This window comes from Onychostoma macrolepis, chromosome 19 (genome assembly GCF_012432095.1).
Source record: "Onychostoma macrolepis isolate SWU-2019 chromosome 19, ASM1243209v1, whole genome shotgun sequence".
Lineage (NCBI taxonomy): Eukaryota > Metazoa > Chordata > Actinopteri > Cypriniformes > Cyprinidae > Onychostoma > Onychostoma macrolepis.
The window spans coordinates 10,224,153-10,240,963 of record NC_081173.1 but is presented as its reverse complement, the minus strand read 5'-3'; the positions used below and the strand labels follow the sequence as shown (position 1 = coordinate 10,240,963).

The window sequence follows — 16,811 nt, the reverse complement described above, 5'->3', positions numbered from 1 at the left end:
ATGTAGACGTTCCATCAGGGACACTTATTTCACATGCAATTTCCCAACAAATTGATACACTCAACCTTTAAGCTAACTCTGAGCTCTGAGCCATCGGTCTCTTTCTGCCTGCCTCATCTCACTCATTTTACAACCAATTGACTTCAACCAACCTAAACTGGTTTGCTGGACTAACAGAAAGGTTAGTCTGGTCTGGTGTGCTGACCCACAGACCCTAGAGAAATATATGCTGGTATGAAGCTTGAGACATCTTTTTCATCATTTAGGGTTTCTGAAATAAGTAAATAAAAATGAGTTTACGTAAATATTAAATGTTTTCAACCGCTGATCACATCTTTAATCAGGTAGATTGTTTTTCAGTGCCTAGATTTGACACTAATGGTCTCATGAATATGAATTCTGCATTCGCCCACAGGGATTTGTTGAAACCAAAACGAAAGGTGAGTTTGAGCCAATAGCATTACAATTTGCACGTTAGCCCCGCCCACCAGCAAAAAAAAAAAAAAACAGCTGGCAAGGCTTCTGCTTTGTTTTCCCTTGCATTGTCTGCAAATTAATCTGCTTAAATGTAATTGATTTTCCTAAAAACGCAGGGACAAATGAAGAAATCTATCTCCCCAGTTGTAATGGTAACACCAGCACAGCAGTATCAATCCTTTACTGGTGATAAACTCATTCATGCTTGTCAGTCGGTTGCAGGTGGTATTAGGAGGAATTTTGTTAGTTTTGTCAACGTTTAGGAGTAAATTATAACATAATTTATAAATTAATTCATTTAAATCACAAAAAAACAGGTTGTATAATAAACGGAACAAACAAATATATAAATTTTCGGATTTAGATATGTATATTTTGGCTATGAATGCAGCTTTATTTTGAAATAGCAGTGTAGTTGCAGAACGTGACATCACTTCCTGGCAAAGCAACGTTTGGGATTAGCTAGCTGCTTAGCTAGCATGTCCCTATAGCTGTTGTGTGGGATAAAATTGTAATTAAACACTAAATCGCCGAACTGCCACAGTTATCCCTTAAAAGTAAGGTGTTTAATCCTTGGCATTTCTAACCCACATATACTCTGCTGCTATTCATATGTAACGTTAGTTTTTTTTTTTTATTGAATTCACAACCGAATCGCTTTGACTGTTGTTAGCCTGGTACCTAATATCGTAATGGTCGTGAACAATAACAATTATGCATGGCCACTGGTAACTTTGTGTTGTTAATAATAGGCGTCTCTATTTTGTTTATACAATGTATTAAAATATGGCTTGTGTATATTATATGGGTGTTACGATGTCCGTTATCAGTACTGTTAGCATTTACAGTACTAGTAACGCCCAACGTTACTATGGAGACAATATGAGACGCTCCTGTTATAATTACTTAAGCTGCACTGCAAGTGTATGATATTTCTATGGCTTCATAATACGCGGTAAAACTAGTAGTCCGCTTCTTTGATTACAATGAGATCTGATTTTTTTTCGCTAGCAGTGTAGATGATATGATTCATAGAGGTTAATTGCTAACATTAGTCCTTGTGATCATTTTTGGAAGCATTCTTCATCTTTTCGTCTTTTTAAAGAAACTTGGGAGTCATGGAGGAACCAGGAGCCATAGAGGTGACCGTGAAAACTCTGGATTCCCAGAGCAGGACGTTCACTGTCAGGGGAGAGGTGTGTTTCTGTGTGCTTTACGATATTGTCAGTCATAGACAAAAACATTTTGTCAGGATTTTCTTTGTGCTTTACTGTATGTAACCCAACTAAATCATTTAACAAAGTATAACCCAGACCGCTATATTGAAAGGCTGTTAAATACACTTTAAATCGATAAACCAATTAGGTTTGCCTTCGTAATCTGATTGTCACCTCTCTTACTTTATTTCAGTGGACAGTGAAGCAGTTTAAAGAGCACATCGCTTCTGCCGTTGAGATCCCGGTGGATAAGCAGAGGTTGATCTACCAGGGTAAAGTGCTGCAGGATGAGAGGACACTCACAGAATACAGTGAGTCACTTCTGAAACGGTTAACTGTTTGTATATGACTCTGCATGTCTGTTTTTGGTGCATTCCTGCCAGAAGGTGGTGACAAGGAACTGTTTTTCTTGGTGAGTAATCGGAATGTTCACTCAACCATTTTGTTCAAAACACAGATTAATTCAGGAACTGAACGAGTGACTGTTGCTGAATTCGGAGCAGCATACTACTCCTTGTATTTTTGACCATATTTTTCTATGGCAGGAATAGTAGAAGTTGTATGTGATTCTTAATTCAAAATGTCTATATAAGTCGTTGATTTATTAAAAAATACTGATTGATTCAAGAATTAAAGTTTGTACATTTTTTCATTGACAAAGTATGGCTGCATGATTAATAGTATTTTAATCAGGATTAGCCTATGTTTTCTGTTTCTTTCGGATAATTAAGCATAATCGCTGGTTGTTTGTCCTGATTTTTGTTTTATTTCACATTTCTGTTATCTTGCACTGGTGTAAAGTTTAAATTCCTCAATTAGAGATTTTTTCTTACATTTTCCACCCAGTGTTTTGCTTAAAGCTGCTGTATGTACGTTTTTGACTCTACTAAAGCATAAAAATACCATAATATGTTTGCAGATATGTAAGAAACATGCTAAGTTAACATACTTTTTTATCTGAAAAACAATGCTACAGTCAGTTATTCTCCTTTGAAAATGTGCGTTCCATGTCAGAACGTCTGTCTCTGTTTTGGTCTGTGTAACCCACTGTCAATTTACCAAATTGTATTTCGGCACCCCGGGTTGCCAGAAGGCAGAAAACTCAGCGTATTTAATTTCAGTCATGGAAGCTTCCAAGGCTTTGGAACTTTTTTATGCCTCGAGCCTGTTTTAGGCTTCTCCTTATTTTTATATTTTAGACACGAACAGAAACGGTGGAAACAACACGAGACCATGCTTCCGTGACTCTCAAGAGCGGCTCGGCGGTGTTTAGTGTCCCGCAGCAGCAGAGAGCGTGCTGTCAGCGCAGCTGTAGAGTTCTTGTTCAAATGCACGCAATAGGCTGAAGCTCGCCGCAAAGCCACAGCAAAAGTAATTACCATGAATATGCCTGGGGGAAATAGAAAGGAGATATTTGAAATATTTACTAATAAACTAGTGTTTTCTGAGTCCGTTTCGCAAGGATGAAGTTGCCGATCCTGACTTGCCATCTCCTCATTAGACACACCTTTAGAGAGACATGCATCTTTATGGATTATGATGGTAATGAAAGAGATTTTGTGTTTCGATGTGTTTTATTTTGTTAAGTAGTAATTTAAAGCTTTCTATAGATTTATTTATCATGTCTGTGAGTCATGAATTCGCTGAGTTTCGGTTCATTTTTGTGAAACATTTTTGTGTTTTCTTTATTTTATAAAAGCACAACGTTTTGTTGATATTGTGAGTGTGCACAAATTAAAGTAGATCCTTTACAGTTCCGAATGACGTATTAGGCTACTCTTTACCTTTATGAGCAAAAATGACCACGTATCCACTGAAAAAAATGCAAGTTATTGTGCATTTCCTGCAAAGCACGCTTTACCGTTCTCCACACAAACTGTTGGATACAGCGCACATTTATCTAGGTTTAACGTTTAAACATTGTTATAAGCTTGAACTGTTTTATATCTATAGATTTTATTTTAGGCAAGTCGTGATGATTTGAGAAGGCTGAATTGATCAAACATAGGTTATGATCAGCTGACTGTGCCGCTGTCACATAATCACGTTGCCATTATATACAAAACTGAACTATTTTAATAGCTGAAACAGTAGTAGTTTATAAGCTGTTTTGGGAGAAGGGGAAAAAGACGGGCTCGGGTCGGACTCGGGCCGGTAATTCTGATAAGCTGTCGGACACAGGCGGGCTAGGGCCTGAGTGTCTCGGGCCAAGGCTGGGCTAGGGCCTAAATTTGTGGCCCGTGCAGGGCTCTACTCTTGGTGTCGTCAATCTGGCAACCTGCGTGTGTGTCAAATCTAAGGAGGAGGGGCCGGGTGAAAACAAAAACAAAAAAAAAACTCCAATATTTTGAATTTGGACTGCAATACCTAGTCAATCCTACATACAGTACCTTTAATCTTCCCAACCTGGCAACCATGAGTAAATGCTCTTTCAGCACTGGGGAAAAAAACACCAAAAAGTGCTGATTATCTGAAACTAATACAATACAAAATAATACATACAAACATGCAAGTTCAAGTTTTACTAAGATATTCTGGGCAAATGAAAGAGTAATATAGCCAGTTTGTGTTTCTTCCACTTATGCTGTTTGCTGCATCTAAATCTGCAATGAAACCATCTCACTGACAAAATCTAATAAATCCAAACATGAAACTCGAATATATTGATTGTGATTATGGTTGCTGAATAAATGCACTTACACAGCCTCTGTGCTCCATTAGTCTACAAACGTCTTTTTGTTGTTTGAAAATAAAAATGTTGATGAGAGTTGATGTTCTCTTAATTTGTGCTTATGTTTAAGTGCAATAATTCTGATGAAATGTAAAAATAAATTTCTTGAGCAATTATGATTAATAATTGTGATTTATAATTTTTGAGCAAAATAATCATTATCATTTTAATCATTATCGTGCAGCCCTTTTTATCTGGTCAGATTTTAAAATACTTCTTTTTTTTTTTTAAGACTAAGTAAATGAGATCTGGTTTTTATTAGTGGATATTAATGATAAAAAACATCTTTGCTGTTTTTCAGGTGTTGATGGGAAGGTTATTCATCTTGTGGAGAGAGCACCTCCTCAGAGCGGTCAGTCTGGGGGTGGAGGAGGTGGAGTTTCTGGCTCCTCAGGTGCAGCGGATGGAGGATCCACCTCCTCTCAATCTTCTACTTTTCCAGGAACTCCACATGACCGTAATGCCAACAACTATGTCATGTTGGGCACTTTTAACCTGCCTGTGAACATCATGGATCCACAGCAAATACAGGTTACAGTGCTTTCCTAATGTGAAGAGACACATGCTTGCAATAGGCTATGTGACCGCTTAACCTCAAATAGCCACTGTAATACATGTGTTAGGGGTCCTGTTATTAAAAGAAATTTAAATTTCACCCCTCTAGATGTCAGTGCAGCAGATGCTGGCTGGTGTTGGAGAAATGGGGCGTAATGTCAGAGTGAGCACCAGCACAGGAGTGAGTCATCCTTGCGTCCTCTAACTTCACCAATCATACTTACATAATTATGAACATGATAAGTAGTGTACTGAATGTTTGTATTAGAAGCACTTATGCTTTGTCTGGTCACAGTCTGTTGTTTAAAACGAAAGGTTATTTTTGGACACCACTACAGTAATTTATTTCCTCTCTCACAGAGCAGTGGCTCTGTGGATGTCCATATCAACGTGGACCAATCAGTGCAGAGCGAGCCCAGGATGCGGCTCCAGCTGGCTGAAAGCTTGCTGCGAGAGACACAGGCTTTAATCCACAGACTTGAGGTGCAGAACAAATATTTACATCCAACAAATGAAACAATCTTTTTGGATTTCTTAATTATATATAAAAAGTCATTCGGCATGATGCATATTTTCAGGTAAAAGTAACTTTTTGTTTCAGGGTCAGTCAAGTGAACTGTCATCTCAGCAAGAGACACCACATCCTCAGCCATCACCACCATCATCATCATCATTCTCAGCACAGCCAATGGAGAGCTCCCCACCTCCACCCTCCTCCTCATCATCAGCATCACACACAGAAGGAGCAACTCACTCTGGACCCAAGTAAGAGAAAATATTAGGGTCTAGACTAGGACAAAAAAAATTGTCCATGATAAGGAAAAAGCTTTTAACAATCTAGGTAAAAAAGTATATTTTGATTTAATGGCTCTAAAACAACATTATTACCTGAACTAAATTAAGAGCAAATTAACCAAAGTCAATGTATTTTCCTTAAACATTGAATACATGTGAATGTACACATCTTAATAATTTCAATATTTTTCAAGATAAGTAATTTTTTTAAATGATTGTTGGTAATGTCATTATTTTGGGGGAGATATTGACGTTTTATAACATGAACCTTGTCTTCTCATAAAAAAACAATATACACTATTGTACAAAAGTTTGAGGTCAGTTTTCATATTTTCGAATGAAGTCTTTTGATCAATAAGGCAGCTGCATTTAGTTGATAAAAAGTACAGTAAAACTACTATTATGGAATATTATTACATTTGAATATACTTTTTTTTTATATCATTCTAGTACATATTTTCCTGTTCAAGAAATATATTCAGTGTTGCAAACAGTTCAATATTGTTTGTGGAAACCATGATACATTTTTTTTCAGGATTTTTTGCTGAATATAAAGTTCAAAAGAACAGCATTGATTTGAAATAGATATTTCATAACATTATAAAAGTTTTTACTGTCACTTTTAATATGTGTCCTTGCAGAATTTGATTTGTCATTACTGAATAAAAGCTAAAAAACAAACAAAAAAAACCTCACTGTCCCTGAATGTTGAACGGTGGTGTATCATCATGTCTTTGGCCCATTACATTTTTTTTTTACATGTACAAGTGTAACTTCTTTCCATGTCTCAACAGTCACCCCAACCCTTTAGAGTTGGTGGAGGTTCTGTCAGAGGTGCGAAGGGTGGAGGAGCGCCTCCGTCCATTCATGGAGAGAACACATTCAATCCTTGGAGCGGCCAGTTCCGCTGACTACAATAACAATGTATGCCCAAGATAGTTTAATGTTACATAATTGTCATATGCACTGTAAGTATGGCAATGTTCATTTTCTGAAAATTGGTTTCTCGGACAGACTCAAGAACGAGAGGAGGATCAGCGCACTCTCAATTTGATTGGAGAGTCACTCCATCTCCTTGGCAACACATTGGTGGCTCTGAGTGACCTCCGATGCAATTTATCAGCTCAGCCACCCCGCCACTTACATGTGGTGCGGCCCATGTCTCACTACACCTCCCCTGTTGTGCTGCAGGGTGGACTGCCCCATATTCCCATTCCGGTGAGCTAACCAACAATACATACCAAACTGCTTTCATACTATTGGTATCAAACAGTCAACCTCAAAATATATGTTATCTTCTAGATGAACCTGGGCTCCACTGTGACCATGACGGCAAACAGCAGACAGACAAGCGAGGGTCAGGCCCAAACCTCACAGCCCAGCAACCAATCAGAGCCTCAGGGTCAGGCACCTCCTCCTCCACCAAATGGAGCCAGTCAACAGACGGGTCACGGTCAGGGGACTCCAAGAGTGATCAGAATCACTCACCAGACCATGGAGCCAGTGGTCATGATGCAGATGAACCTGGATGGTATGTCACCAATCCATCCAATCAGAAACCCAATGTTCCTAGCACTGTGTTTTAGCCACGCTCGCCCATTCCTGGTCTGCTGCACTTCAGAATATTCCAAGTACTTTTCTTCATCATGATTTGATTTTCAAAAAAGGAATTTTGAGACCTGGAATGGGTAGCTGTAGTGTAACTGCCGACCACTGATCTGTGCATTTCTGTGCAGCAGATTCAGACAGTGGAGCGCAGGGCCAAAGGCAACAGAACCCCAGTGCTGCTGGAGAGACTGGTTAGTTTCCACCTCTCTCTATAGTCAGTAACCAGCCGTGCCAACATTAACATGTGATAGTGTCTGAAAGAAAAAAATTCATCATTTACATTCCCTCATGTCGTTCAAAACCAGTTTGACTTACTGTTTTACACTGAACACAAAACAATAAATATTTGCAGAATTTCTACAGTGCATGTTTTCCATGCAACAAATTAAAGGGGAACCGAGGCTAAAGAGATCCAGACATCATCATAATAATAAAATTCACCATATACATTCTAGTCTTTAAACATGGGTTGCCTGTGGAGGTCTTAGGGACCCGTGGACAATTTCAGAGAAATATTGTTTAAAATAGTAAAAAAAAAAAAAATAACAACATCAAACACATGTTGAAGACTAAATGAAAAACATTGTATTGACAACAATAGATTTATAGTTAAAGGTAGTGAGGTTTGTGGAATTAAATGTTTATTATATATAGACTTATTAAAATGTTTATTGGAGACACACACATACACATACATGTATATATACAGCCCTAAAACTATTATTTTTATATTTTCAATTAGTAATAGTTTTATGTGGTTTTGTTAATTTTATTAGCTTTTTCATATTTCTATTTAGTTTTTGATATAGTTTTTATTTTGGTTAATGATCATTTTAATACTTCAAATTAAAATTTATTTTAATTACATAAAATGGTTTTTAATATTTTTAATTTATGATATCAACACTGCTCTGGACATTATTCAAAATTCCTTTTTTAGTGTTCAGTGGAAGAAAACAAGTCATACAGGTTTGGAACATCGTGTGAGTAAATGAAAGTAAATTTGAGTGGTGTTAAAGTACTATTTTTGCACTTGGATGTAGCACAGCTGTTGTTTGTCAGTTGTTTGTAGTCTTGTGTGTAAAATTCAGACCTTGCAGCAGTTTCAATTTCCAGCAGTGTTAGTAGTCACTTTTCACTGAATTCTGTGCGTCTGTTCTCTGAAGGCACCACAGCACCCATACATTTACCAGGGCTGCCACCGGAGTTCATGCAGGCCATCATGCATCAGATCTCCCAGCAGGCTGTCGCCATGGCAACCGCAGCCTCTGCCGGACACCAGGGGCAGCAGCAGGGCACTGCAGGCACAGGTGCCCAGAGTGCAGACAGCCCGGCTCCTCCGCCACCTCAGGCCAGGGTGGTCATCACACGGCCCACCTTACCTCCACGCATCCCCCAACCCATGAGCACCAGAGGGACCACCATCAACCTGCGGGCAACAGTGCCCCCCTCTGCAGGACAACAGACTAACCAAGTATGAACTTTTAAGATACATTATTGTGTTTTGGAGAGACATAAAACCAAAGTCCCTTTCAAGGAAAGTCGGTGGCCATATTTGCAACACCTCTGGTCAGCTATTTCAAGTCCTATCTTCTTGAATAAGAAAATCCGGAAATCTGAAAAACTGCTTGCCACATTCATATTTAAATTACTTATTACAAATCAGTAACAAAATCTCATTCATGTTGTTTCTTATGCTCAAATATCATTTAAAAAGCTTGTATTTCAGGTTTGGGTAATGTGATGACTTTACCATTTACCCTATCTAATCTCTTTGCATAAAACTAGTTCATTTTTGTTCTTCAATCAAGGGCAACCCTATGACGTCCTCTCCTCTCACACAGATGGTCAGTGGTTTGGTAGGACAGCTTTTGATGCCATTGCACACAGGTGAGTGGTCCTTACCTATTCGGTTCCTGTGCAAGATCCAACATCACACAGCTTATTAACGTTCCATGTTTTCCATCATCAGGCGACCAGACATCCACAACCTCATCGTCCCATTCCTTCTCTTTCTCTACCTCCACAGCTACCCCTTCCTCCTCCTCTATCTCCTCAACTGCTCCTCCATCCTCTGCTAACACATCCGGTCAGACGTCCACTCACACCACCAGCACGGCATCCGTGGGTCAGTCCCATGAGGGTGGCCCAGGAGATAACCTAGCTCAGCTGCTGAGCTCACTTTTGGGAGGAGTTGCTGGAGGGGTGTCTGGAGGTTCTCCTTCCATTACAGTGACTGTTCCAGGTGTCCCTGCATTTATCCAAGGCCTATCCGAGTTCATTCAGGTTGGTGCCTTTTTAAGCAAATGGGTTTGATTTTACCAAATGTGTTTATTTGAACGTCCTGTTTTCTTTGCAGTCCAGCCAGCCTGTGTTTCCTCCACCAAACCAGCAGCCTCCACCCTCACAAGCCACGCCCTCTGCCCCTTCAGGAGCTGCCCACACTACCACCCCTCAGCCTCCCAGTGGAGGTGGAGAGACCCTCAGCCCTGAGCTTTTCACAGGCATCGTGCAGGGCGTCCTGTCCACAATGATGGGCTCTCTGGGTGCTGGTCATGGCAACACTGAGAGCATCGCCCAGTTTATTCAGAGACTTTCCCAGACCAGCAACCTCTTCACTCCTGGAACTGGAGATGCAGTGGGTCAGTTTCTGTGTTTCATTGGCTCAACTCAAAGTTGCATTTGATGTACTTGTGTCTGTGTTTGCTTGGCAGGGTTCTTTGGAGATCTGCTGTCTCTGGTGTGTCAGAGTTTCTCAATGGTAGACATGGTTCTGCTGCTACATGGTAATCCTCAGCCTCTGAGCCGCATCCAGCCCCAGCTCATGGCCTTCTTCACTGAGCACTATCTGCAAGGCCGAGAGCCCACCGATGCCAACATAGCTGTGAGTTTGAGCTACTTATTATAAAAATTAACATCAAAGACTTATGCACTCTCTCTGTCTACATTATGAAAACAACCATGAGATTTCGAAAAGTAATTACAATTATTCCAAATTGCAATAATTTTTCTCTATTAAAACAACAGCGGATGAGTAGGTACATTTATTCAGAAACCACAATCGCAAACAAAATAGTCGAGATCTCATGACAGAACACAGACCAGCTGAATGAATTTAATTTAAGCAGAATATCTCGCATGGGGATTGCTAAACTTCAGCTTACTTGTTTGCTGGTGTTTTCAGATCATCTTCGGCGCTTTTGCAATGAAGAGCAAGTGCATGCACATGGTTCCCAGATTGTAAAAATTTAGCAAAACACCGGGCAGAAAATGTGTCCTTTCAACAGAGAAGCTCTGATTCGGGGATTTGCAGTCTTGATAGCTGGCAACCGCACACATGAAAGCTCACGTAGTACAGCAGTATGCAATAATATTTTGTCTTTTTTTAATTTATTTTTTTTATATGTTTTAATCTCGTCTTTTATCGTCAAAGATATTGTATGTTGATGTTATCACAGTTATTGTTTATTGACCTTATTGTAGTCTCGTTATTGTCTCGTTTTAGTCAAGGGAAAAAAGCTCGTCAACAAACATTTTTCGTCATAGTTTTCGTTAACGAAATTAACACTATTACACACCCCTAACAGGGACTTTTTTTTAACATTTTGGAGTCATGATGCAAACAAATCATTTATTCAGTGTTTTTTGATTCACTGATTCATTGAAATGGACACTTCAAAAGAACAATGAAATGAATAATGAAAATATATTAAAAATGAAAATATATTGTATATGTAAATATTAAAAAATATATTATAAAAAAAAAAAAAAAAACACTTGACCCTCTAACACTATTTCTCTTTTCATTTTCTAACTGCTTGTTTTCTTAAAAAAAAAAGAAGAAGAAAAAAAGACCTTGCTACGTGTATTGCGTTGTCATAGCACTTGCATTTTATTGCTCTTTTGTTGATTTGATTGCTTTTTTGTCCTCATTTGTCAGTTGCTTTGGATAAAAGCGTCTGCTAAATGTAAATACTGGCACTGTACTAATGTGTGGTAATGATACTAATGGTATGGTTTTTGTTGTTTAGAGTGCTGCTGAGGATCTGATCAATGGGCTAGAGGAGTACATTGCAGAGAGTTTTGTAAGACTTGTTTGCACCTGATTTATCCTGTAACATTTGTTCATCATACACGCTAACTGATAGTCTCTGTGCTGGATCTGTTTCAGTCCAATGTGACTGTTCACGAGGGAGTGGACATCATCCAAACCAACATATCCTTCCTGAGACAACAGTTCACTCGCATGGCTACTCACATTCTGCGCTGTACAGGTGACCACCATACTATCCACACAAACACAGAACCAAAAACTGCTCTGACCCCAGTATTCAAATTACATGACTTTATTCCTTATTGGGGACATTTTTACATTAATCAATTGAATCGAGAATTCAAAAGAGATGATACAAAGGGCAAATGGAAACTGTCTTGGCAATCTGTAACATAAAAAAAAAAAAAAATTAGATCTATTTTCTGTGGACTTCTTCAGTGTCATTTTTATTATTAGTAATTTTATTATATTAGTTTTAATAATTTTTGTACTTCAGTTTATGTACTTTGTAGTTTTTCTAATATTTAATTTTATTCAGCTTTATTTAAATGAATGAGAACTGTTTGTAGTATTTTTGTTAACAATTACGCTGTTTCTTGTGTCTCTCCAGATAACACATTTGGCCAGCGCTTGCTGTATATGTGCACCCAGGGTCTGTTTGAATGTTTGGCTCTCAATCTCTACTGCTTAAGAGGAGAGCAAAGAGCTTTAACCACTGTCATCAACCACCGAATTGTAAGATTCATTGATTCATCCTCATGAAGGTTGTTTGGTGATTCACTGAATGCATGTTTTGACACATTCATGTTTTACTCCTCATTCAGAGGAGAATGTCGACTGAAGTGAACCCCAGTCTGGTGAACTGGTTGACCAGTATGATGTCCATGAGGCTGCATGTGATTTTAGAGCACAATCCAGTCACTGAAGATCAGATCCAGCATTACGTCATCTATACGCAGGTATTCACCCTCTCATCAGGATTCACTCCCAAACTGAACCACAGAATACAGAAATTAATATGCTTCTATTATGTTTTTTTACGTACAGAGCGAGTCGTCTCAAAGAACAGAGGCAGACGCACATGCAAGCCAGCAATCAGATAACATGAGTGTTGAGGTACGTTTTAACTGAACGAGATTGAGTCTTGTTGACTGGTGCATAGAAGAATTATTATTTCTAAAAGACGTCTCTTTTGCTCACCAAGGCTGTATTTTTTTTTTGATCCAAAATACAGCAAAAACAGTAATTTTGTGAAATATTATTACAATATAAAATAGCTGTTTTCTATTTTAATATATTTTAAAATGCAATTTATTCCTGTGCTGGCAAAGCTGAATTTTCAGCATAATTACTCCAGTATTGAGTATCAGGAGAAAAGAAAATAGAAAATTCAAAAGAACAGCATTTATCTGAAATAAAAAATATAATAAAATTGTATAATAATAAATGTTTATTGAGCAGCAAATCAGCATATTAGAATGACAATTCCAACACAGTAATAAACTGCATTTTAAAATATATTCAAATAGAATTTATTTATTTATTTTCTAATTGTAATTTTTTGCAATATTAGTGTTTCTGCTGTATTTTGGATCAAATAAATACAGCCTTGTTGAGCAGAAAAGCCTTAAAAAAACATTACTGATCTAAAACTAATGATTTTTTTTTATTTTGAAAAATATTTTCATTGTAATTTTTAATAATTTTTTGTGCTTTTGTTGTTATCATTATTAATAATATTTAGCTTTATTATTTCTGTTGTTTTTTAGTAGTATTAGTATTTAATGGCCGTTAAAGTTAAAAAAAATAATAATTAGTCTTGTTAACTATAACACACACACATCATAAGCAACTGTCCTTTGTGTATTTCCTGTCCCTTAGGCCTTGAACACATCTGGATGTTTGTCTGCACTATAAACTGTATGTCATGATAATAATATATGATTATATGTTACAGATGGAAGAGGGTCTGTCTCCTGCTCCTGCCACCACTGCAGAGGAAGTCATGGCATCCTCAGGAGACACTGCTGATGTTGATGAACCACCTGGCAGGCCATTGTTAGAGGAGACACGAGGAGCAGTAGCCATGGCACCCGCAGACAGGGAGGAGTCAACTGGAGAGGCGGAGCCATGGGCAGCAACTGTTCCACCTGTGAGACTCTGTTGTCTGTTGTGATTGTGTATCTGCTAAATGTTTATTTTATCACCATTTTGTAGTACACTGACATAAATGAGCTCAAATTTGACAGCAAAAATAAACCAACTACCGATATTGTATATAGTAATAATGTGTGTTAAAAATATGTTAATCAGGAGTGGGTACCCATCATAAGACATGACATGTTGACCCAGAGGAAGATGAAAGCACAGCCGCCTCTGTCTGATGCTTATCTGCATGGGATGCCAGCTAAGAGGAGGAAGGTCTGTGCGCCAACTACATTCACTTCAAACTAGAACGCTAGCAGAGATCACCAATGCAAAATGAACAGTTCAATTAGAACTGCTTTCCTCCCTTCACAGACCGCGCAGGGGGAGGGTCCTCACCTCTCTCTCGCTGAGGCCGTGAGTCGAGCTGCCAGGACAGCAGGGGTGCGACCTGTTAGTGCCCCAGACAGCCTACAGGGGGAGCTGGAGGCTCCGGAGCTGCAGGAAGCGTATGCACAACAGGTAAGAAACTAAAATCGCACTTGATCTGTCCTGAGACACCTGCGCGTACCAGTGTTATTCAGGGGTCTTAAAAAGTCCTCATTTGCCCTTTTACAAATAAAGGCCTTACCTGGTCTTAAATCAGAGCAGAAAGTATTTTGATACAGCTATGACATGAAATGAGTATCTTCCTCAGTATGTGTGTCTTATTTTCCAGTACAAATATCCTTAAATCAAGATACATTAACTTTAGTTGCAAAATGAAGATATGAACCCTTTTTTTCTTGTTTTCTGAGAACAAAGTAAAGTTGATCTTTTTTTTCTTTTCTTTTTTTGCCATTTTCGGCTTTATCAGGATAGGACAGATCAGAACTTAAAATAAGCAAAGTGGGAGAGAGATGGGGCGGGATCAGGAAAGGTTCTCGAGATTCGAACTCGGGACACCCGTAGCGCAACAGCGCTGTGTGTCAGCGTGCGGCAATTTAATTTATTCTTACAGAAACAACAAATATCTGTCGGTAGGGTCTGAAAACTTGTTTTGCATTTTAATTGTTCATATTTCTAAGCTCATAAGCAGATTGTTTATTTATTTTTTTAATGATAAAATATTTTGAATGGAAAACAAGAATACAATCACTTTTGCAGTGTGATCAGACGGTACATTAATAGCTATTTCTAACCATTTCATGTTCTTTTTAAGCTAATCTATTTTTTTTTTTATTAATTAAAATGTAATGCCGCTTGACTTTGAAGTGTTGATAATACAACTCATTGTGTTCTCCCTAGACATTTACGTTTATTTTCCTTTTAATTTATTCTGTTTAATTCTGTGCTTTTGTATTTATTTTTTAATAATTATATTTCACTTTAATTCATTCATTTTTTCTTTTAGTACTTGGCAACTAACTAATTTCAGTTGCCAAGACAGCATTTCTATTTTTTTTTTTATCTAATATTTATATTGATCATATTTCAGCTTTATTTCAGTTAAGCAAAACAACTGAAAATGGTATTAGTTTTAGGGCTGATTTTGCCATACTGTTTCTGTGAGTTTCAAAGCTTTTCCCATAGAAATGTAATATAAGCCGCTTGTCCACTATCGGGCCGAACGGATCTAAGAACGGTCAGGTACGGTTCCAGTTGTTTTTCCACGTGAGCCTGGTACGGCGCGGCACGATTACAAACCGTTCTCGGCCCGGAATTCTCGGCACGGTTAGACAACCGTGCTGAACCGTGCTGGTAGAGTGCGTGTGCGTGACCTCGCCACTCAGGATCCGTCACTTGTCTGTTGCCTGGCTGCTAGTTTCTCCGTAGCTTGCTAAGCGCGCTATTTTGAGCAATGTAAACACAAATTGGTAATAAAATCTAAAGAAATTTCTGATCATCCTCCATAACGCGGTGGTTATTTACACCTCATATCATATGTAAACACTTGTGTTACCACGGCAACGACTGACGCATTTGAATTGCATTCCAAAGAGATCCGTTATCAGCCCCGCAGTGGGAAACGAAACCGTATCCGTGCTGACTGGCCCGGATCGGCACGGCACGGAACGGAACGGTTAAGCAAAGAGAACCGTTCGGCCCGATAGTGGAAAAGTGGCTATATACACCAGGGGTGGCGAGCCACAGTCCTGCAGACACAGCTCCAACCCTGATTAAAACTCACCTGCCTGGAGCTTTTTTTGTAACCCTTCAGACCTTGATTAGCTTATTTAGGTGTGTTTGATTAGGAAGAAGCAAAACTCTGCAGGACTGTGGCTCTCCAGGACCGACGTTCGCCACCCCTGATATACACACTCAATCCCACATTATTATTGCAATATTAAAGCTGCAAATTTAGTCTTGCGAGACAATAGGAATGCAGACCATACAGATTGTGATCTTGCTCTCACTCTCTGAATTGCATTGAACATTTTGAAATCTTTTGCATCCTTCATTGTCTTCCAGGTGAAGAGTGATATAAAGAAACGACTGAGTGATGATCCAGAATACAACCACCAGCGCTTTCCCAACACTCACAGAGCTTTTTCTGAGGACTCCTAACCCAACAGCTCAGTTTACTCTTGTCTTATCATCTGTCAAACATAGTCATGACCATGATGTCTCGAAGGAACGGCCAATAGCGTCTCGTGCATTGAGGGCGACTGAAATCGGCGACTGACACATATCTCAGATGTCTGCCATAGTCAAATGTGTGGATAGTGACTAAACATAGAGCCGGTGAACTAGACCGGTCATGGAGGCAGAAGAAACTAGACTTTCTTTCCACTACATGGCATCCATTTGTCAGAAACAGCATCTTATAATCTTAGTAGATGTCAAAACATTGTTTTACTCTGACAGGACTCATATATGACCCTGTCCATTGTAAATTAGCTGTACATTGTTGTAATAAGTTGTTTTAATAATGACAGCAGGCACATATACATGAAGAAAACCTAATTCATTCCAGCTTGACCTGCTCTGTGTGTAGATAAGAGGAGATGCCAAGATTGATGTTTACAAGCTCCAGACATGTTGAACATGATTAGATGTACAGCACTGCACATTTGTCACTGAGGACTGGGAGAGTTTTAGTCATACTGATGCCATAGAGCTGTTATTTGTAAGTATTTCTTGCATGCCAAAAACATCTTGTTGGCTCCATCATGTTGTTCATGAATATGGCAGTTACAAAATAAATGGTTCAAGTCTAGAATTACTTCTAGTTTTAAAGAAACAGCTG

General features: G+C 38.7%; 1 protein-coding gene across 5 annotated transcripts; it reads left to right on the top strand.

The window, feature by feature from the left end:
• The first annotated feature begins 608 nt into the window (after positions 1-608).
• bag6l (BCL2 associated athanogene 6, like) lies at positions 609-16,805 on the top strand. 5 transcript variants are annotated; one of them, XM_058753931.1, is made up of 25 exons: positions 609-629; positions 1,583-1,673; positions 1,888-2,005; positions 4,727-4,956; positions 5,090-5,161; positions 5,341-5,463; positions 5,582-5,745; positions 6,570-6,699; positions 6,790-6,993; positions 7,078-7,306; positions 7,512-7,574; positions 8,550-8,857; positions 9,195-9,273; positions 9,356-9,669; positions 9,743-10,025; positions 10,098-10,267; positions 11,415-11,468; positions 11,555-11,657; positions 12,048-12,172; positions 12,262-12,396; positions 12,485-12,553; positions 13,395-13,589; positions 13,751-13,858; positions 13,958-14,104; positions 16,034-16,805. In XM_058753931.1, exons 2-25 carry the CDS (start codon positions 1,596-1,598, stop codon positions 16,127-16,129), a joined length of 3,597 nt encoding a protein of 1,198 aa, XP_058609914.1. In that variant the 5' UTR covers positions 609-629; positions 1,583-1,595; the 3' UTR covers positions 16,130-16,805. The 5 variants fall into 5 exon arrangements, with proteins under 5 accessions (XP_058609914.1, XP_058609915.1, XP_058609916.1 ...); XM_058753932.1 differs by lacking the exon at positions 609-629 and adding an exon at positions 888-1,034 and having other exon boundaries at positions 7,515-7,574; XM_058753933.1 differs by lacking the exon at positions 609-629 and adding an exon at positions 888-1,034 and having other exon boundaries at positions 9,413-9,669.
• The last annotated feature ends 6 nt before the right edge of the window (positions 16,806-16,811 follow it).

What these genes read in the sequence shown, in the direction of transcription:
- bag6l (XM_058753931.1), top strand. Translation starts at nt 1,596, where the DNA reads ATGGAGGAACCAGGAGCCATAGAGGTGACCGTGAAAACTCTGGATTCC. An exon ending in GAGGACACTCACAGAATACA is followed by an intron (nt 2,006 to 4,726) that starts GTGAGTCACTTC and finishes GCTGTTTTTCAG; the next exon opens with GTGTTGATGGGAAGGTTATT. An exon ending in AGTACATTGCAGAGAGTTTT is followed by an intron (nt 11,469 to 11,554) that starts GTAAGACTTGTT and finishes GATCTGTTTCAG; the next exon opens with TCCAATGTGACTGTTCACGA.